The 22,069-nt window shown below is 40.4% G+C and overlaps 2 protein-coding genes and 1 long non-coding RNA gene across 7 annotated transcripts; 1 reads left to right on the top strand and 2 right to left on the bottom strand.

Moving 5' to 3' along the window:
- The first annotated feature begins 442 nt into the window (after nucleotides 1-442).
- On the top strand, nucleotides 443-17,714 carry atrip (ATR interacting protein). Of its 5 annotated transcripts, none has more exons than XR_010168173.1 (20): nucleotides 443-732; nucleotides 2,000-2,340; nucleotides 2,655-2,681; nucleotides 3,119-3,201; nucleotides 3,902-4,072; nucleotides 4,160-4,272; nucleotides 5,646-5,791; nucleotides 5,885-5,983; nucleotides 6,196-6,301; nucleotides 6,957-7,121; nucleotides 7,580-7,835; nucleotides 8,024-8,077; nucleotides 8,322-8,503; nucleotides 10,875-11,011; nucleotides 11,146-11,237; nucleotides 11,724-11,807; nucleotides 11,898-11,958; nucleotides 12,081-12,302; nucleotides 12,705-12,902; nucleotides 15,459-17,713. XR_010168173.1 is itself a non-coding variant. In XM_063910349.1 (20 exons), exons 3-20 carry the CDS (start codon nucleotides 2,001-2,003, stop codon nucleotides 12,770-12,772), a joined length of 2,406 nt encoding a protein of 801 aa, XP_063766419.1. In that variant the 5' UTR covers nucleotides 443-732; nucleotides 1,134-1,182; nucleotide 2,000; the 3' UTR covers nucleotides 12,773-17,714. The 5 variants fall into 5 exon arrangements, 4 of the variants coding, with proteins under 4 accessions (XP_063766419.1, XP_063766420.1, XP_063766418.1 ...); XM_063910349.1 differs by adding an exon at nucleotides 1,134-1,182 and having other exon boundaries at nucleotides 12,705-17,714; XM_063910350.1 differs by having other exon boundaries at nucleotides 5,888-5,983; nucleotides 12,705-17,714.
- LOC134882571 (uncharacterized) lies at nucleotides 6,806-12,087 on the bottom strand. The gene is made up of 2 exons (XR_010168174.1): nucleotides 12,047-12,087; nucleotides 6,806-11,231 (listed from the first exon to the last, which is right to left on the bottom strand). It is a non-coding gene; the product is annotated as an uncharacterized LOC134882571 (long non-coding RNA).
- trib3 (tribbles pseudokinase 3) lies at nucleotides 13,441-20,432 on the bottom strand. Its single transcript, XM_063910352.1, has 4 exons — nucleotides 19,915-20,432; nucleotides 16,468-16,746; nucleotides 15,488-15,780; nucleotides 13,441-15,336 (listed from the first exon to the last, which is right to left on the bottom strand). Exons 2-4 carry the CDS (start codon nucleotides 16,744-16,746, stop codon nucleotides 14,847-14,849), a joined length of 1,062 nt encoding a protein of 353 aa, XP_063766422.1. The 5' UTR covers nucleotides 19,915-20,432; the 3' UTR covers nucleotides 13,441-14,846.
- Nucleotides 20,433-22,069: the final 1,637 nt, after the last annotated feature.

The raw sequence follows: 22,069 nt of genomic DNA, 5'->3' as shown, positions 1-22,069 counted from the left end.
TGCCATCTGTCTAGATTGTTGAATTCAAGGTTGTTTTTGGTTAAATGTGTTTTTACACCTGGTGGCAACTAAATTTCCCTGGTTGGATATATGCAAAGAAGAGATTCATCTACTCCAAAACCAAAATTTGATAAAATCCTGAAATCACTGTACAGACCATGCACTTATGCCTTACAGTGTCACAATCATTTCATTTGGGTATCCTGTTTAATCTAATAAATATTGTTTCTTTAATTCATTTTTTTTATTAAAGCGTCAAAATTCCACACCTAGCTCCTCTCCTCTCAGCTAAACGACTTGGCTCATTCCTGTCTATTGCGCGTTTAGTACAGTTTGTCTGCAACAGGGACCTGTACAGCAACCAGCTCCGCGCATGGTTGCCTATGATTGGTCGGACTATCATAGCCGCTCTCTGATTGGTCAGATTGTCAGCGGCACCGGAGCGGGCGGAACAAGACACTTTTATCTCATCCTGACAACTATTTATTGTTTAGCTGCTGGCTACCGTTTAACCAAGTTAACCTTTTTATTTAGTGCTGAAGCACTGTTTGAAGCAACACCTCCAACGTCGTTTTTATAAAGTGTTAACTGACATTTAACTAATAATGTAACGGAGGGAGCTGTGTTAGCTTAGCAGGTAAACGTTTCTATTGAATCACAGCTAATGCTAGGCATTCAGCATTCACTTTTTAGCGGCTAACAGGAGCGACAGCAACACCACCAGGAGACAAGGTAACGGGATAACCCAAATGAACTAACGTAACACACATAAAAAAACACTGAACTTATTCATGGAATGTTAAATTAGCTAGGAAATACGCAGTCTGTTTGGTCTTTGCAAAGTTGGACCATATCGCTGCTGTAATTTTATCTAAAATATAAAATGTTTACATTCCTGTAGAGCACTAAACTCCTCATCAATGTTAAGATGGATGTCCTTACCTCCAGGCTTTAACTTCTGGTTTAAGTTAACTCCAATTAAAATCAACATGCAGAGGCTAGATACTTGCATTGCCGCATTTTAAGGAAATACAACATTTTAAGTTTTGCTAATTGTATTGACTTTCATTATGTAAAGCTTGTGTTTAAATGTGTAAATGGATTTGCTCCTCTCTCTCTGCAAATACATCCAGAGATTACAGAGCTGCGGCAGATCCACCAGAGCAGCTTCTAGTGGCAACTGTAAGGTCCCATTCTGCAAAAGATCTTTTGCGCAGACAACTTTTTCTGTGGAAGGAACAGAGTCCTGGAACTTGCTACCTGATCACTTGAAATCTGCTGCTAACTTCACCACTTTTAAGAGAGCTACCAAATCATGGTTAATCCAACAACAAACATGTACCCATGTCTAGTTTTAACGTTTTTTAATGTATGCATTATTGTATCTTGCTGTATTCTGTTCAACTCTATTTTACCTCACTGTTGTAATTTTCTAGTTCCATAAAAGCCCTTCTAGGGACGAGCGTTGCAAACTAGCGTTCGCTATAAACACTATGATACTTGCATCGGATAGCTGTTTTCAGTCTGTCAATGTATATTTTATTTGTCCCTACCAAATAAACAATAAATAAATAAATATGATGGATAACCCAGGATGATCACCCATTTGTGCAAGCAACCAAATTAATACCTTCAATTTCCTTTGGCTGAAGAGATCCGTTGGCTCTTTAACGTTCCTCAATGATACAAGAGATTTCTGCAGCTCTGAAAAAAATGACGAGGGCAAGTCATAACATTTTTGGACATTAATGAATGACCTAACAATACAAGAAATTCTGTTCTTACCATTGCCACACGGTTACTCTTGTGGGACTTTATATACTTCCCAAAGTTTGTCACATTGAAGCAGCTCTGGTTCTTCTTTTGAGTGTAGGAAGTGTCATCCCTCAGAGGATTCTAAGTTTATTAGAGGTGGTTTCCTGCTCTGACAGGTTTGATGCTACACTGCAGTTGTTTGCTGTTGATAATTCCTCCTTCCCTTCCTTTTCTTCTACCAAAGCATGAACTGCCCCCCCACCAAGCGCCTCCGCGGCCCGGATGTAGTGACACCAATGGGCTTTGACGACCCGTTTGGAGATGACGAAGACTTCACCCAGGACGACTTTAATGAGATTGACATCCTCGCCTCACAGGCCATTACATCGAACCCTGCCCCTGCACCTGGGTCTAAAGCAGGAACTAAACCGATGGAGCTGGCGCGCGGATCCACCTGTCAGCCGTCAGCAGGGCAGAGCAGAACTTTAAGCAGAGCCACAACCAATCAGAGCAGAGAGAACACATTTGGCTTCAGCAGCAGCAGCAACAAAGGGAATTCTGGGACACCAGGCAGAGAGCCCCTCGGTGAGTTTAGAGAGCAACTGATTACTGAAGGGATTGTGTTTTTTGTTTCGAAAGCAGTGGTGAAAATAACCACTAGAGGAGAATATTATATATATATATATATATATATATATTCCTCTGTTGGCATCAAATCTGCCAAGACAGTGATTTAAATATTTGAAAACACTACCAAATGTCTCAAAGTGTGAATCTCCTAGATCCTGTTATATTTCTTCTTTATCACAGTAAGAAAAGAACAACGCGTGTGAGTCAGTTTGGCTGTGAAACATACATATTTGAATACCTGCTGATTAATCTTTTGTGTCTTTTTGAAGGTATAATTGACCGACGTACATCCCAAAGTATGTAAACATTTGAATGAAATGAGAGAATTTTGTTCTTAACACAAAATCGCTTTTCTAGAATTCCCTTTAAAAAGACGAAGAATAAAGGTCTGAAGTTGTTTGGAGTAACCCTGTCCAAACAACTTCATTGACCACAGACTGTTGCATCATTGTTAAGGGATGTGAAAGAGAACATATGTGGATTCATGCTTGAATAAAGGTGTAGACTGGAATGTTTGAGGTAAAAAAAATAATCACCTTAAATGAAAATGAGTGAGTATAATGAACCCATAGTTGAAGGGAAATAGCTTGCTCAAAAAAAGAAATGACGGCATGGTCAGTTGATGTGTGCTGTTACAGTAAACTTTTATGCTCTCAACTGGTTCCTTGTTCTTATTTCTGCATTATTTTGTGTTGAATGTGTTGACAAACCTGTGTTGTTTTTGTTTGTTCAGGTAACAGGTTGCAGCGGTTTGGGTCAGAGAGAGAAGACTCCAGCAATCTGCTGGAGTCTCAGCACGCGGAGCTAAAGAGGAAGGTGAGTTTCGCTAACTTCTCAATTAATTAAAAAAAAATCTATTTAATATTGCATTCACCCATGAGATTAAAGCATAAATACACTTTCAGTTATACATTGTCTGCAACCTCATATTTTTTGTTAAGCAGGGTGTTTAAGATGAGATCAAACTGTTCACATTTTGATGTAAAACAGTTGAAATACAAAGTATTACGAGAGCAAAAAATAAGTGAAATAAGAATAACTTGAAGTGGTTTTATATCATTGACACCATAAACTTAAGACTGGTATTTTTTCTTACTTAATTTATTAGTAAATGTATTCTAAAAACATGATTTTCCCTTTTTTTAAATTGCCTTGCATGCTAATGTTGATAGAGACCAGGCCACTTGTTAAGAGGTTTTTTTTTATGTAAATGACACACTTCACATCTGAGAAACAAAAGCCCAGTCTATAAGTCTATATAATTAATGGGAGTTGAATTTAACAAACAACGCATTCCAATTTCACATGAAAGCTTCTAAATAATCATATGTATGTTACCTTTTTTTACTTGCCAGTGTTTGATTGTCGGTGTTGCACATCTCAGTCTGGACCTAAAATGGTGCTGTTTGATGTCCACACCTAGAAGGACACTGTTGATATCAAATATAGAAACGTACCTGTAGCAGCTGAAAACAGTCTCTGTTAAACACGTCCTGGTGACTTTGTATGTTATTAGCTGAAGGAGGTGGAGGATGAGATTGTGATGAAGAACGGGGAGATCCGGGTCCTGCGGGACTCTCTGAGAGGAACTCAGCAGGAGAAGGAGGCCCAGAGACAGAACCAGATCCTGCTGGAGGCCAAGAAAGAGAAAGAGCATGAGAACAGGGAGAAGGAGCTCAACAAGAAGGTAAGGAGCTGAAACACACCCACAGGTTCATCACAGTGTACATGTGCTCTCAGAATAACATGGTAAAGACATGCTCTCTGTGTTCAGGTTCAGTCTCTGCAGTCAGAGCTGCAGTTCAAAGAAGCCGAGATGATCGAGATGAAGACTAAACTGCTGAGCTCAGACAAAATCAAGACGGCCTCTCCACTGCCTAGAAACAGGTTAGTCATCACCAAGGATATAATCTAATATTATAAATATGTTTCTCTGTTATATATCATTATAAACTGAACGTCTTTGGCTCTGGGTTATCTTGTACAACAAAACATTTGAATGCATCACATTAATATAAATGAACTCATAGAGGTTGTGAAGTTTTATAAAATACAGATATTCAGTATGCAGCGACTGCGCTCTCAAACTGTGTCTGCAGCACGGGCGGCTGGTCAATAGTGGGTTTTAGGGCGCCTCCTCCCCCCCTGCCTCCCCGGTGGAAAGTGTATTTCAAATTAAAAAAAAAAAAGTTTTTTAAATGAAACGTTACTGAATATCCTCCGAATGTATGATTTTAAATGTACAATCATTTGTAATGTAAAGAATCTAAACCCCTGTTGTGGTATTTTTCATTACCCTCTCTCGCTGGGGCGCTCAGAAAAGTGCAGCAGCCAACCAATCGCTGACCGTTGCTACCTGAAAACTATGCAAGTAAAACATAGCCAATTTCAGCCAATCATCTGATAGCAAAGGGAGACCAAGTCAGCGCCCAAGGGAGTCTGTGCGTGAATACTTTGAGGTAGCGTAACAGTATTTGATGAATATGGCTGCTTGTGCAAGTACTTCTAAAGACTTCGGACTTTGGTCCCGGTTTAAACAGTTTATACAGTCCCAGTTTGTACAGGTTATACAGTACAGTAATACATAAACTATGTCCAGGACAAGGTTTTTGGAAGTTTTGATTAATAGTTAACCACACCACCACTCCAAACGATACCCAACACTAATTATTATACACAGAATCAGAAAACAATTTAAATGTCCCAGGACATTTACATTATTACAACAGCAAATATAAAACATTGCTAAGTATGCACGCGTTATTAATAACACAATTAGTTAAAAAAAACTCCCCCCTAGTCTTGCTTGGTCAACATCTTCCACATCCCCGCCTAACATCGTTTTCACCAGCCCGCAGTGGTCTGCAGGGAATTATTTTTTGGGGAGCATTTACATTAGACCTTGAATTTAAATAGCTTCATCCCCACAAAACAAAACGCCAGATAAAACATTTAGAAGACATATTTTAACAATGAAATGCCACTATACTGAAAAAGAAAATGGGGCTTCTCATGACGTATGGGTCAAAGCCATGCTTGAAGTTGAATCTTATAGACAGCAAATGTTCTAAACATGTCCTTAAACACACTTTTTTACAACTATTTACTGAAGAAGCCAGTAAACAAACCCCATCTTAGTCTAATCACTATCACCGTATAGGTTTTTAGCTTGTAGGTTGTTGGTTTCCTTTCATGTAGGGATACACAGTTGCTACTACGTACAGTGAGTCTGACTAGCTAAACCTCAAATCTCTCCTCAGTCCTAAAGTACTAAGCAGTCTCGCCCAGTTGCATCATGGGAGCTGCGGCAGTGCCTCCTCCCCAACAGGAAATGGATTTATCACCAAGGAGACATTTGGAGCCCATGTTCCATCCAAAGTGACACCAGTGAAGACACGGAGAGACGGTGGGTCACATGTGGAGGACGACAGTTGGTGTTAAAGCGGATGTGTTAATGTAAACCGACATTTGATTAAGGTGTGTGAATGTGTGTTTTCAGTAGACAGAGGGTCATCCAGCGGCAGATCTGGTGACAGACAAGAAGTGTCTCGTCCAGACCCCTTCCTGTCCGACAGACCTGCACACCTGCAGCACAGAGGTCAGTCTGCAGCGCTGCTCATGAGAGTCAGTGGAAAGACCTTTGAGATTTACACAGACTTCCCTTGGTTTTCTCAACCATTTATTTTTTAAGCCAGTCTGCCTAAACAAATTAAGAGATAATAGGTCATGTTTTCCTAAGAGCCACTTTTTTAAAGACTGAAAGTCAATAGTTAAAGCTTGTGTGTGTTTTTTGTGTGTGTTGTCCTCCAGGAGGTGTGCTGCTTGGGTTGTTGCTGCAGCAGCCTCTGTCTCCCAGCAGCCTCGGCCTGTCTCACCTGCTGTCTATGAGTCTGCCTGACATCCATCTAAAATCCAGGTAAACACTCAGCACCTGTTGCCATGACAATGTTGGCACTAATGCAGTCTCATATGTAAAACAGAGCACTGTGGGGGTTACAGGAAGGTATTTGCTGGAGTATTAAAAACAAAAAAAACATAGTTGTTCAATATCTGTAGTGGGAAAATAAATGTGGGTCAGGTAGTGAAAAAGAATAGCTATCTCCCCCTCTCATTAGCACTACCAACATGCCTCTCAAGCAAGGCATTTAACCCCCAGCTACACTTGAGCCATACACGGCTGTAATGCTCATGAGAAGTCTCTCAGGTTTAATAAAGTTAAAAGTAAACATCATGCTGTGAGATTTAAAGCACAATTATTTACTGGTAAAAAACCTTCCTCTATGACAATAAAAACACACACAAATGTTAATCTAATGTTTTTATAGAGGCTCGTTTTGAAGTTACTTAATGCCATCAACTCCCCTCAACTGCCACTTGGGGGCACCAAATCAACTGAAATGCAAATCTTCAGACACAAAACTTGAATGTAAATAACTTTAATTTTAATAAAAGGAATTTAATCCAGCAGTTTAATCTGTGGTTGTAGGACTATTAGTATTCGCAGCTCCAAGGCACATGACGGTTTTAAAATAGCAGCTAATGTGCTGTTATGTGGTGTTCTGTGATTTCAGCGGGCTGTCTTCAGGTTTTCTGCTCCACTCTGCTCCTGCAGCCAGCATTAATGTCGGTGTAGGCGGAGCCCCCAGAGCGGCTCTGAGCCCGGTCCAGAGTCTGGCTGTAACTGGACTCAACATGCTGAGCCAGAACCGACCAGCAGCCAGCAGCACAAACAAAAGGTAGACCGAGACACTGCAGCTGCTCTGATGAACTGCACTAACTGCTCCTCACTGAAGAATCCACAACAACGAAACACATTAAAGATAAACATTTCTGTGGACAACAGCACCCTCCTGTGGCCAAACGTCACAGCAGCACTGAAATCACTTTAGTTAACAGCTTTATGTTAATGTAGATACTTACAGAATCCCCCAAGAAAATATAAAACAGTTGATCCAGTGAGTGTTTCATTGACAAGTCAACAACATTTATAAAAAAAAGGGTTCACTATTTACATAAAAAAACATGTTTGATTACACCTTTTATTTTTAAGTTTTTTAAGATGCAATCATTTAGATGTTTACTGTGTAAGATCCAGTAATGCAGACTCTCATTGGGACTTGGGAAACCATCATTAATCCAAGCAAAACTCTATATTTAGTTTGATCTAAATTACTCTGTGTGTTTGTCTATGCAGGTCGTGTCCTGGAGCTGTGCTCGTCCTCCCTCTGTTGGACCTCCACCTGTCTCGGCTCTGTCAGGCTCTGGACTCGCTGCGCTCCACCCCCGCTGGGAGCGACAGCTCGAGCTCCACTGCTGTCAGCTCACTCCCTGCAGGCATTGCAGCTGGACTGGGGAGACTGGAGGAGGCTGGTTCCACTGGTTTCAGTGTGGAGGACACTGGTTTGGCTGCTCTGAGGCTACTCAACCTGCTGCTGGCCCACAGTGACGAGGTGATGAAACAACAACAACAACAACACCTGTAATGAACCTGCAGACACTATTTTAATAACATTGAAATCACACAGGTGATGCATCTGTAGTTTATTTTTTTCTGATGTAGGCTTTCTCGACCCAGTATGAATGGTTTTCCCCTTTTAAAGTTGCAGTATAGATGACAACAGTTACTTCTCATCTCCAGGTGGTGGAGGCTGTGCTGTCAAAGGAGAGTCAGAGCCGAGTTCCAGACATAAAGGTACAAACAGGAACACACTGATGAACACACACACCTTTCCACTTTCAGATATGGTTTATATTGTACTAATTCATTCATTCATTCATTTAGAACATTTCAACTTTATGATATATATATATATATATATAACTTCCAGGAGGCTTCTAGAAGGATTATCATCATTATGTTATTATGATTAACAGAGATTGTTTTCCCATCACATAAAACCTTTAATGATATTTTCTTTTACCCCCTCTGTTCTTAGCCTGAACCCTCTACTGCAGGTGTGGGTTTGTGCTCCCAGAATGCTTTGCTGGAGTCACTGTTGCGACTGTGTGAAGCCGGGCAAGGCAGTGAAGGCGCCTCGCAGAATGAGGAGCTCGTCCTCAATGCCATGAAGACTCTGCGCGTGCTTATCGAGAGGACGCCACACACACATGCTGACAGGTACACACCCGATCAAACACACAATCCTTGGAAACAAAAGGTTTCCAAACAGCTGAATTGCTTAGTCTTTTCTTGTTAACCACCGTCTCTCGCTCCGTCATCTTGGCACGCTGAACTGAACGTGCAACAGCATGGCTGAGTGGAAGTTTTTGGTGTCAGGCCTGGGTGAAAGTGCACCGCAATAGTGGAAAGAGGTGTGCTGGATTTCTGACGCAATACAAAACAAGAGCATCATGGCGAAATGGAATGCGTCACAATAATTGCTTGATCTCGTTATCTTGTTTGGATTTTAGTTGGAATCCAAAATAATAATTGCATAATATATTTGATTATTCACCCAGCCCTAACTAAAAGATTCAATTAAAGAGGTCCTATTGAGATTTTGGGGGGTTTCATCCATAGCATAATGAAATCACTATGTACAACTTGCACTTTTATTGGCTAGAGCTCCAACACATTGTACATGATTGGCTAAGAAGCGGGACATCTCTAAGCAGTTGAGCAATCACAACAGAGCCGACCAGCTAACCAATCAGAACAGACTGGGCTCTGGTTTCAGACAGAGGGTGAAAAGAGGTGCTGCAGTACAGGCAGTATGAGAAAAATAAAGACCTTTTTCAACATTAAAGCATGGAGACATGTCCCAGTAGAGACACTAAATACAAATATGAAGCTGAAAATGAACAGAATATGTTAACTGTGGTCTTGGTAGGGATCCAAATCTTGAGTCAAGGATAAGAGTCATCATGAAGATCAATATCATGATGATGAGTTGTCACTTGATGATGGATTTACAAGTTTGCTAGATTTTCAGAGTTTTCGTCTTCATTTTGCGAGAGCTTCTAGCATTGTGAAACTCTTTATAGCACACCTTCTTTTTCCACAATCCTCTAGTTACATTACAGACACACACGCTTGCACACACAAAAAACACATGATGCAACACACACCTTGGAGGACTACCACTGGAGAAAGAGGAGTGCCTGAGCAGGGAGTGTGTGGTTTTTGCATTTTTTCCACTGACTGTCCGTGATGCAATATCTGAGCGAAAACCATCCTCAGTGATTTACAATCAAAACGGAGCGTATAAATAACTGATAAAATATGAATTATTCCGTCTGACCATGAGATCAGAATTAAAAAGGAGCCACTTGTTTATTTCTTACTCCAGGAATGAGTCCAATTCTGTGTTGACTTATGACCAGGCTTGGAATTTCGTCATTTCAGGGGCAAAGCCATTTGGCCTTTTGTGTCACAAATTTTTTTAGGGCACAAAGGCCACATGCCAGGGCACAAAGGCCATTTCGGGAAAAATTAGGATTTTGAGCTTACAAATAAACAACTTAACTTTCTGATAATAAAAACACATGAATGACATGGAAAACAAATCACTTTTTTACTACACTGCGCATTGAATAGAGTAGTTTTTCATTCAATGTGTGCGGCAAAAAACAAATCAGAACTGGAGCAAAGCGCTCGCTGCCCCACTGAAACGTCATCTCATAAGTCAGAGCTGATTGGCTGTAAGTGTGTGTGCGAAAAGTGCAGTTATGCAGAGGAGATGAGAGGGCTTAGACTACATCACCAGCGGTAAATAATACAAACAGAAAATGAAAGAAGTTGACCATCTACTGGAGCTTTGATGAGCGGAAGTACAGTTTATGTATCGATGGATGATTGCTATTGTAACCACGGTGACGAGTGTCTGTGGCATCACGGTCGTTGTTATTGTTAAGTTTTGCTTTGTGATAGCGCTCTTTACTCCATGTATTAAGGTACAGAAAGCCTTTATATATCTAAGTTGTTCGTGCCCCACCAGTTTTGTACATATAAAAATGCCACTGGGTGAGGAGAAGGGAGGTTCCCACAGAGAGAGAGAGAGAGACGGGGGAATGCTATGGGAGAGCTAACGGTATATGTGTGTGCAATAATTAACGTACTTCTTTGTTGTTTTGCCGTGGTTCCGGACGACAGTAACCTGTCTCAGAAGTGAATAAACTCACGGACAAAAAGAGACACGAGGCCTCCTTGTAGTCATATAGCGAGACGCTGCAATGATGACTGAATGAGGCGATGATGACATGTGAGGTGTGCGGAACCAATCCAAGCTACAAGGACTAATGCATTTCAGGGCCCAGACCACCGCTCTGACACTTTTAAAGCAACTTGGAGATTTTAACAGTATCAGGGCACAACGGCCATGGTGGCTGTAGGACGTACAATTATTTTCGGGGCATCACGGCCAGACCGAGGGGCAATGAAGGCCATCGCCGTCATGGCCGCCGTGAAAGTCCCACTCTGCTTATGACTATGTATTAGTTTACATAAAAACTATATAAAAAATAAATGTGTCTCTGTGTTTCTCTCTCAGGTTGCAGTGTGTGTTGCAGGTGGTGTGTGTGTGTTTGTCAGCAGACTGCAGGTTGCAAACAGTGTCGGGGAGTGTGTCCGTCCTCAAGTCCATGTACGACCAGCGCACACTGGCCCAGCAGCTCTGCTCGCAGCACGGTGAGTCTCCACAATTACCTCTCTTTGATGTTTGTAATCAGGTTATTTTGCTTCAAATGTTCTCTGCATTGTTTGGGTTCCTGCTCCACACGATGTGACTGCAGCACTGTTCTGATTTTTGTTGATTTCTTTAGACCCGTGCATTTTCCTGAAGTTGTTCCAGTTTATCAGAACAAGACCGGACAACCAGGCTACACACACAGACTGGATTCTGTTGGACCTGCAGGTAACACACACACACACACACACACACACACATACTGCAGAGTTGTAGTGACTTCTGCATCGTATAATAGTTGACGACTGGACTTGGTCTTATTGCTTTTTTGTGATCCGACTACATCTAAACTACATTTTCTGTTCTTAATCTCAACGAGTCGTGTGTGTCCTTGTGGCTTCAATGCCACTACATGTCTAAATGGGAAAAGACCATGGGGGTGCTAAAAGAACTTGTCTGTACTTACGAAACCGTGTATGTTATTATTTTTTTTAAGCAACCTTTATCTACAATAAGTAAAATGACAAACTCAACGCTGTACAATGCAAATATGAAGTTCCGTCCAAAACACAAACCCTCCTACTAGGGTATTTCTCCACAGTGTGCAATTAAACATTGAAGGCATACGTTGTTGACAATTCAATGTTATTTCTTTACATTTTGGCTGCTGTATTGTGACCTTAATTGTTTGGGCCCTGGTTGTCTTTGTGTCAGGTGGTTTGTTTGCTGAGCCAACTGATGACCCAGAGAGCAGAGAGCTGGACCAACCATCACAGCACCTGTCAATGTTACACCGAGGTAAGACTGTCTGTTCCTCTGCTCTGTTTTTAGATAGAACACTAAATGTTGCAACTTTTTACACAATCCTCTAATCTCGCTCTCTCTCAGTTGGTCCAGACAGTGGTGATTGTCTTCCATCGTCAGTGGTTGGATCTACATGGTTCAACAGGTCAGTCACATTTCAGACTTTTTTATTTCACCTCCTCCCTAAAACAATTTATAACACCCATCAATGTGTCTTAAAAATCATTGATTACCGTTGATAGTTTGTTTTTTTCGTTGTTCCTTCAGGCTTGGCCCTGCCCCCACCACAGTGCCCCGCCCCCTCGTTGCCATGGTGGTGCGGCCCGGCGGCTTCCCTGCTCAGAGAGTGTCTGCTGCTGCTGCACTGGCTGCTGCTGCATCACGGCAGCTTCTCCGAGAGCTGCAGGCCGCTGCTGCACATGTATGACCAGGTGATCCCCGCTGTACGGGACACGCTGAGGAGGATCCCCGTGCTGAGGGAGAGCGAGGGTACACACACACACACACACACACACACACACACACACTGATCTATTAACACTGATTTCATGATGACATTGACATGGAAACTAAACTTGATGCGTGTCTGTCACATGATGGCTGATACTTTATCCACTCCTTCAGGTCAGTTTAGTCTCTTCCCCTATTTCTCTTCATAATCGTTGTTGCTTGTTGTAAACATGGTTTTAATGTCAAAAATAGTTTAATTTTATGCTGTTTTTATGATATTAGATTGATAAATGTAGTCTAATGAGTGACATGTTTGCCTCTCTTATTCAATTCAACTCAAATAAATATCTTTCAGATGTCTACATTTCAGCCAATCAGAACTTGTTGCAAATTCTGAAATAAACACTTATTCTTTTTCTTGCACTTCCTGTTTCCTGTCAGAGCTGGCGCTGGAAGAGATCTGCCGCTCAGAGGGTGACGACGCTGATGACATGGACACTGACTCCTGATTGGCTGCTGCCATTGACGAGGGACACTTTCCTGAGTGTTGATTGGATATTTCCCGGACAGAACAGAGACTAAAGCGGGTGTTGGAAAGGACTAGAGAAAATTCAGAAGATTTAACAATAAAACATGAAGGTGAGAAAAACATCACAGCTTCATGTTTCATTCCTTGAAGGGGCCATATCCCGCTTGTTTTCAGATTTATATTTAGTGCCTCTACTATGACTTGATGTTCACATGCTTTAATGTTCAAAAAGCTCTTTATTTTTCTCATACTGCCTGTGCTGCTGCACCTATTTTCAGCCTCCGTCTGAAACCAGAGCCCTTTGTGCTCTGATTGGATAGCTGGCCAGCTCTGTTGTGATTGGTCAGCAACTTAGAGATGTCCCGTCCCATAGCCTATCACATACAATCTGTAATCTTACTCTATTTTTAAAAAGAGAGTCTTGCTTTTTGGCTACAAGTTAAGACGATATTATCAGTATCACTTTTATATCGGTATGTATCTTGAGACCCTTGTGCTCATGTTGCCACAAAGTTAGATAGACACAGGTCTCTACATCCCAAACATTCTAATAACAAAAGGAAAATACAGACCTGCTTTGTGCTGGCTGTGTGTTTTGCTGGTTGTGTACTAAAATGTTTCCGTAAACACAAACTAGTGAGAGGCAAATCAGTTGGTGAAACATCTTTTATTTTTTCTCTGGAACTGAGGTGTGACACATTCAGAAGAAGGCATCCTATTGGCTGGTTGCATGGTCGGTCTGTCAAAGACTTGAGAGTTGGGAATTGTTTTTTTTTAAGATTACAACATCGCTATTTTCATATTATGATTGAACACACAGTGCTTATAATCAATCCTTCATTCTGAGATGTCATTATACCCTTCCGTTGACACACATCAGCACTGTTATTTTGGGATGCTGGTCGATCCAGAGACACTTTCAGTGTCCCAGAATAATCCTGCTATTTTTTCTGAGGTGAATATATATGACATCCAGGAAATAGTTAGTTATTTTTATTTTGGATAACCAGTTTTATTGGCACCCCAAAAAGAGAAATCAATGGAGTGTGAATGGAGGTTTAATCATGAAAAAATAGCTTCCATTACACTAGGATCAGCAGAAAAGAAAGGGACGAGTTGTTCATTTAAAGACAGACTTAAGCTCAATCTAAACTTTTTAAGTTTCTCTGGGTATTTCTGTTTTTCAGACAGATGTCTGCTGATTTTCAAACGGATCGATCCTTGTCTTATAATTCTAGGGAGCAAACAGGAAGTGTAAACACTGAGAGGAAGTTGCTGTCCCAACATTAATGTCAACTTTACATTGTTTCAGGGAACTGGGCATTTCTGTTCTTTAGAAGTCGCTTGTTGAGGAAGGCACACGTGAGTCTGGTCAAGTAACCCAGGGGTGTGTGTGTGTGTGTTCTTGTATGTCTATCTTTGTGAGGACTACTTCAATTTTTGACTGGCTTTTTTTTTCTTTGTTTTTTCTTATACTTAATATCGGGTTAAGGTCCCCCAAGGGTTGGGGCTAATTGACTTAGTGGCAATAGACAAGTTATGGAATACATTTATGATTAAATAAATGTTCCTTCATTGCAGAATGTGAGGGCTGTAGAAGAATGACACTATCAGCATTTTAGATTGGTTTCCCAATAATAATCCTTCCTTTAATTATGCAATCCTGTCTGTCTCTTTCAAGTTCCTGTGTAAATGAATACTTGATTTACCACAGAAAAGGACATGCTTCAACAATTGCAACACCAAAACCATAAGAGGATGGTGTTTTTATTTTCCAATGTGTGTATCCACAGTTACCCTGGGCGGATTTGGCGTACGGTGGAACAACCTCAGTGAAATGTAAAAACACAAAGCAATGTGTCTTGACTACATCACTCTGAGCAGAATATATTCAAATACACTTTTTCCTGAGAGGTCTGAAGAACTTGCTAAATAAGAAGCTATCTGTAGGCTTTCTTTATGGCATCGATGCAAACAATAATACTTTTTTGAAACTCTGTGGACTTGAATTAAATTATTTTGGGTCCTCACAAGTATAGAAGTACAAACGTGTGTTAGTGTTTTTCCGTCCATGTTGGGACCACCTGGTCATCGTCCTCTTGTTTAGCCTGTGGTGTTTTGTGTGAGCTGTGATGAGTCTTTTGCGTTTTGTGATGTGGTGTGCGCGGATTGTTCAGCCACGGGTGCATCAGCAGCTCCGACGCCGTCAGTCTCTCTGCGGGCGACTTCCTCAGCATGCAGCCAATCAGACACTTTGCTCGGGGTGAGAGCCAATCAGGCAGGCTGAAGGCCCCGTGGCGGATCTTAGCAAACAGCGCGGCAGGTTGTGTGTCCTGAAATGGGTATCGTCCAATCAGCATGGTGTACAGAGACACGCCCAGGCTCCAGGTGTCTGCGGCGCGGCCGGAATAAGACTTGCGCCTATTGGTCAGTAGCTCGGGGCTGACGTAGGCGGGGCAGCCGTGTCTGTCCGTCAGAGAGTCATCAACATGGTTCCCCTGGAGGAGGACGCAGTCATCGAGGCCGAGAAGAGCAACACGTGTCCTGCAGAAAGAAAATCAAACTTTCAATTTATACATCATCAGTAGATGTATTACACACATTTAATGATACCATTATGATGTTGCTGCTTGTTATAATACTGCTGATACTACTGATGTCAGCAGTGTCGTTACTTTCAGTCCGTCAGTCTCACCTGTATTTGTCGGTGAAGACGAACCTGCGGAGCTTCAGGTCTGTCAGGACAACGCCGTGCTGGTGACAGTGCGTCACGGCGCTCAGCATCTGAGCGAACAGATGCCCCGCCTCCTCCTCGCCGACATGCTTCCTGCTTCGCACGTACGCGTGCATGTCACCGTGGTGACGGGGAAGAAAGACGTACACGCTGTCCTCGCCAATCACTACGTCCTGCAGGCTGCAGATGTTGTCATGGTCACCTATGCGGGAGTAAGCAGCCAACCGTCCCTGGTAACCACGCAGAGGAAGCACCTGTAACCATGATATTCAGGTTAGATAACATGAATACAGTTGGAAATTTCCTTGTGGAATAATTTTACAATATCATGAGTATTTTCAACAGTATTTACAATGTCACTAGCAGTATCAGCATTATTTCCAAAAAGTGTTTCAAAAGCAATTCTTTGCCGGTTCAAGAATATTGGTGTTTCCAAAACTATGGGTATTTATTTTAGCAATATCAGTCGTTTCATAAGCAGTATTTTCAGCAGTATCAGCACATGTCGTAAATTAAAGTAATTTAAACATATGTTGTAGTATTTTCAGCAGTTTTAGCTTTAGTGTTGGCAGTATATAATGTAGCCTTGACATTATATACTGCCAACACTAAAGCTGAAAATACTACAAAATATGTTTAAATGACTTTAATACGAGCATACAAATATTTTTGCAGTATAAACAATATAAGCATTTTTTCTTTATTATAAGCTTTAAAGTTTGAAGTAACTGTGCTATGTTTACCACTATAAACAGTGTTCATGCAAAGATATAAACCGTATCAATAATATTTTTTCATAAAGAGTTATATTTGATGTAGTATCACATTTTTTATAGAAGGATAAGCTGTAATTTTGGCAGAATCTATAGTATTTTCACCAGTATGTCTTACAGTATAAGCAGTATTGGAAGTATTTTTTCCAGTATCAGTGGAGGCTGTACCTGGCAGGTGTATTGCTGTTTTGTGTGCGCGTGCTCGGCCCGGTAAGTTTTCTCGCCCTCGCAGCGTTCAAACAGGATGTAGGATCCGACTCTGGATGGCGATTGGCTCTGGTGGGGCTTGGGCGAGGGGCTTCTGGGCCTGAAGCACTGCGAGAGTCCGTTGGCCGGAGGGGTCGGATCCAGACGAGCTGCTTTCCATTTCGGTGAATTGTCCTGGGGCTCATCCAACAGTCTCTTCAGACAGCGCTGAGAACTGGCTGCAGTCACGCCCATGCTCATCTGTGATTGGAGGAGACAAAAGACATCAGGTCAATTACAACTTACATCTTTTGATGTAACGCTGAAGAGGAGGTGTTTAAAAACAAAAGTGACATGAGTGAAAAAAGTGAATTCAAATGTAAGGCAGGTTGGATTAATTAATGTTTTGGGGCTATTGAAACATTATAAATACTTCTTTAAATGCATTATGAATCTATGCACCTGTTTCACAGTCGCATCATTTCCATTTTTTAATTTTTATCATAAAAAGTATTAATTAGAGCTGCTTAAGATTCCGGTTTTCCTATATTGTAAAGCTCAGGTGTTTTTTAGGAATGATCTTGTGTATTTGATAGTTACTTTGTTATCTAGATTAACACCCTTTTAAAGACATAATTACAAATTGGTTCAAAACAGCAAAAAAAAACAATAAAACCAAAGAATTAAATCAGAGCATCATACAAAAAACATCAAAGCAAGAATAAAATAAAGTTTACAATGAAAAAATAAAAATAATGAAACGATGTAACTGATAATTACACAAATGCAGCAAGGAATTCAGTAAAACTGCTTAAGTATTATAAATTGAATAATGGACGTGTGGTAATAGTTGGTCCTATTTCCAGAATAGTTCTAGAAGAAACTGGAACTCCAAGCACTACTTAGCCCCCTCTGCTGGTCACATCACTGATGAGCCCCCCCCCCACACACACAACCCTCCTCAGCTATATCTCTACGTACAGTAGAAATGGGTTTTATTAGATTATATTATCTCACATCTGGGTGTGTTGCGAGTCTCTGCGGCTCACATGTTACCCTGCTAACGTGTCTATAGGCTTCATGATGAAACGTCCTGTAAGCTGACAGACGCTTCAGCTTTCAGATTGTTGCATCAGAGCACAACAGTTTATGGTTTAAACACACTTTAAATACAGTCAACACCTACCACACACATACACACACACTAACGCACGTTGAGTGTTTTTATATCAAGCTTGTCAGAGCCTGTGGTCGCCGTGGTGATGCTGTGTTGTAACCTGCTGTTGGCCAATGCTGCTTTCACTCTGGTGAAACACCCTGAGTCACAGCGTCACCGTGGCAACGTCATCCCTGACACACGCACACACCGAAACACACTGTGAATCTCTGCTGTGTGATATCTAATCTAGTCAGCTGCAGTTTCACAATCAAAAATCTGACTGTTAATAATAAACGACAGATACCAGGTTCTACTAAACGCAGCTCATTGTGTAATCTGTCTTTCTGAATACAATAAAGCACATTTCTCAGCTTTAATCTACATATTCTGAGACAAATCAGCATCCATTGCGGTTTATTTTAAACATTTTGTTGGGCCACTAGCTCCTTTATTATAGAGACTGAGTTTAAAGAGTGAGACAAAACTACAACTCCATTAAAAGTTTAACGGCACCGGTGCTAGAGCCATGATTCACAACGCTCTCCGCTGAAGTATGTCATGTAAATGTAAACATGTAGTCTTTACTGTCTGCTTCACAAAAGAACGTTTACTCTAGAGCTGCAATGATAAGATAGCCGAAATAACCACCTACGAATTTGATCAATCATTTAATGCAAAAGTGGCAAAGTATGCTGCTTTCAGCCTCTCAAATGTGGAGGTTTTTTGCCTTTTTATGTTTCAAATCATATTAAAGGTCACATATTTTTGGACTGACAAAACAAGACATCTAAAGGCTTCACTTTTAACTTTTAAAAACTGGGCATTTTATAGAAGGAACAATTAAGAAATGTATATATTATTTGGTTTCGGTACTATTTCATTCCTGTCAGGCTCATATTTGTTAAAACTATTTGAGCCCAACACTTTCATTTGCCCGTTGACTCACCTTTTTGTCAGGCCTTGGAGTTAAGCATACAAAGTTACATTAAAGGCAGCTAAAAATGATAATAATATATCAAGTTAAATAACAAGTGTCCTTATGTAGATTAATGGAGTAGCTAAACAGGGAGTTTATGGGGTTTTAAATTAGGTTTTGTTACTGGTGGAAGAGAACCGGGCTGTTTGCTTTGGCCTTTATTTGATGTACTGAACTCTACTAGTCTGTATTTAATTTTCTTTCTGACTTGTGCCTTATTGACAAGTTTTACTCTTTTATTCATCTCAGCGTAGACAGTCTGATGTCTACTCTCTGTCCCATGTCCTGATTGGTCTCATTTCTCCAGAAGGAAATCTGCTCCCTTACGCCACTTCATACTCATCTTAAAATGTACAAGGGCTCACACTGTTTCCTCCTAATCTGTCAATAGCTATCTTTCATATCTGAGTCTGAATCACTTTAATACATTTGTGTTTAACATGGATGAAAAGTCCAAAAAGCAAAACAGCTACTGAGCTCTCAACAACAATAATCTCCATACACACGGATGCAACAATTCATAAACTCTGCTCTGTCAGAGGTGTAAAACAGTTTCAATGTGTTTATTCAAGGACTGCATTTAAGTACAATTTTCAGGTATTTCTACTTTAGTGCATCTTCTGCTAACATGTACACCTTGACCAAATATCAAAGTAAAATTCACATTATTACCTACGGCATTCAACTGATAGATAAACAAACATCATGAACTTTAAGATTATAAGGGCTGGGGGATATGGAGAAAAATAAGATATCCAAAATAGTTTTGAGCAAATACCTCTATCAATATTGCTCTCACTTATACTTACACAATGACGTTTTTGATAAAGAATCATCCGCCATGTGGATATGAAGTGTGTAAAAGTAAACCATACAAACTATTTCATAGTTCAAAATATTGCATCACTGTACTGTAATGCATCTGATATAGCCCAGCCACATTGGATGTAATCATTTTATAGATTAACTACTAAGAAAGTGAATTATATTGTTAAAGTAGGCTCCATCTGCACCCGGTAAACTATAATGATGTTGTTTACTTGTAATGCATCAGTAAAAATAATGGATAATATTAGTGTTACACTCAGATATAGCTAAATCTGCACAATGAGTAGCCTACCTTCGGTACATTTGGCTGATGTAATGTGACTTGAATGAACGACATACACTTGATATGTCATATGTTTACATTTTGCTGACAGTGTTATCCTATGCGATTAACAATAGGTGGTTTGACACAACATTTGTGTACTTTTACTTTCACTTAAGTAAATTATCTCTTTCTTTATCTTACCTTGTGCTTTAGAGAGGGGCTGCAGGTAAACAGGAAGCCAGGAGACTCAAAGCAGCAGTCTGTCTATGGAGCAGAAGCGGTTGAAGAAATAAAAACAAAAAGGTTTTGCTCTGAATTTAAACTGCTACAGTAGGAGAGCGGAGTGTCCGTGGTGACGTCTTTGTTTCGGTATTATTATTGTCCCGGTTGCTCAACGTGTCGTCAGTCAGCTGTTGAGTTTCTTTTTCGGTCGGAATGAAAGTAATAAACAGACCGTGGCTAAACAGAAAAGCTGCAGGAAAACCACCGAAACAGCTTTTTGTAACTGAAAAGTTCTGTTTTGTTTATCTATATATCCGGAGCTGAACCGAACAAACCCGAGTCCCCTGTCCGTCTTTGGGAGTTTAAATTAAAGTAATGTCCGTGTGTTGCTCCCTTTTATATCCTGTCTGGACTTCCGGGACTCTGGTCGGCTCTGAGCCTGTTCTCCAGAACTTTCAGCAGGACTGAGGACTCGCTTGGTCCCCGGGTGTGTTTGTTTCATCCACCGGGGCGGAGCCTCGATGGTGCAATCCTGAGCGGATCAGTCGTCAGAAAACAGACAGGAGACTCCGCACGAGCTGTTTCGTGATGTATCTCTACATAGCGATAGCCTCCGGTGGAGGAAGTACTCTGATGTTTAGCTTAAGCAATACAACATTTCTTACGTTTAAAAATGAGTAACAAGTAAAAGTATTACAATTAGAATACTCTGTTTTAACCCTACTTGAAATACCAAAAGTGAAAGTACTCGTTATGCGGTAAAGCCCATTTCAGAATTATGCATATCAATGTTTGTATTATAATTGGTTCCATATGCATTTAGTGCATTTTATCACTTCACAATATGTTTTTATTATTATTACTTTATATACCACTGGCTAGCTTAAGCTATAATACTGTATCATGAATTGTGTAATATAAAGTGGAGTAAAAGTAGCATAATGTAAAAATACGTGTTGTACCTGAGTAAGTGTGCTCTGTTACATTCACTGAGTGAAAGTGTAAAACACACACTGTATACATACTCTTGTTACTATAATAAACCTGCAGTTCAAATCATTATTATTTTTCAAACATACTGGGCATGGGGTATGTGATTGTTTGTCACGATTATCCTGACCAAAACAATTGCAAAGACAATAAATAATTTTTTTAAATTAGAATTATCCCGATACTCATTGAACAATGCTCAAAAGATTTTGTCAACAAACAAATGTTTCTATTGCGTCACAAACAGGACAATTGCCAATTTTGCATACAACCACTGTTAAAACTACCTAGCTCAACTTTTATATTCAGCTGTACCAGGAATCTGTTATTTCCGTTTGATATATTATCGTTTCTTGATGAAATACTAGTTTTACATGTTTTCCTTCTGTTTTTTGTGAACATTCTATTAATGAAAGATAGACAATTTGGGGTTGTTTCTCGACTCAAGAAATGATTGTGTTTAAAAGGTGGAAGAGAAATAAAGTTAGGTTGACTTTCTAATTTATTACCAATAATCTCCAGTTATACTATTAAAAGTAATGGTAACTGGTTGCATTTTGCAAAAGGGTGCTAAATAGTTTTAGTAATGTGCAAAGGAAAGTAATTGACAGATCCCAGTCTTGTTTGATTGCAAAACTCGACCAGTGACCGGCAGAGCTGCAGCCACCTGCTGACCTTTGACCCTAATCTGTCCGCAGTCTGCTGTTGGAGGCTCAACAGGAGTGTGATCCACATTGAGGCGTGGCTCGTTCTTTAAATATAGTCTGTTAGCACGCATCACCTTTCTCTGAACCCCGTCTCTTCTCACCTGCCTCCCTGGAATAGATTAAGTTATATCAGCTGTGTCATGAGAATGGGATATTGTAACTTATTTATAATTCTATAATTTTTTAAAAGCCGACACATTTTATCACCCCTGCAATATTGCTCTAATAAAAATCATTGCAGAGAGAACTGTTGACACATAGTCCTAATATCATTTTAAAACATGGTTCTCAGGTCCTTCGAAAGTTCTTGGATGTTTGTAAATTTGAGGATGAAATGAAGGCCTAAACATTTCTTGACACTAGGCATGGGCCATTGAATGTGCCTATATGTTTATATTTTGTAAAATAAAATATTATTTTGCGCAAAGATTCAAGCC

Source organism: Eleginops maclovinus, chromosome 20 (assembly GCF_036324505.1).
Source record: "Eleginops maclovinus isolate JMC-PN-2008 ecotype Puerto Natales chromosome 20, JC_Emac_rtc_rv5, whole genome shotgun sequence".
In the NCBI taxonomy this organism is placed as follows: Eukaryota; Metazoa; Chordata; class Actinopteri; order Perciformes; family Eleginopidae; genus Eleginops; species Eleginops maclovinus.
Note: the sequence above shows the minus strand (reverse complement) of the source record. Positions and strands in the feature narration are given on the sequence as shown.

Excerpts from the sequence above, each read along its gene's own strand:
- atrip (XM_063910348.1), top strand. The coding sequence starts at position 2,001 with ATGAACTGCCCCCCCACCAAGCGCCTCCGCGGCCCGGATGTAGTGACA. Across the intron at positions 3,202-3,901 it reads ACGCGGAGCTAAAGAGGAAG|CTGAAGGAGGTGGAGGATGA; the intron begins GTGAGTTTCGCT and ends GTATGTTATTAG. Across the intron at positions 4,073-4,159 it reads AGAAGGAGCTCAACAAGAAG|GTTCAGTCTCTGCAGTCAGA; the intron begins GTAAGGAGCTGA and ends CTCTGTGTTCAG.
- trib3 (XM_063910352.1), bottom strand. The coding sequence starts at position 16,746 with ATGAGCATGGGCGTGACTGCAGCCAGTTCTCAGCGCTGTCTGAAGAGA. Across the intron at positions 15,781-16,467 it reads AACAGCAATACACCTGCCAG|GTGCTTCCTCTGCGTGGTTA; the intron begins GTACAGCCTCCA and ends TCATGGTTACAG. Across the intron at positions 15,337-15,487 it reads GTCTTCACCGACAAATACAG|GACACGTGTTGCTCTTCTCG; the intron begins GTGAGACTGACG and ends TTCTTTCTGCAG.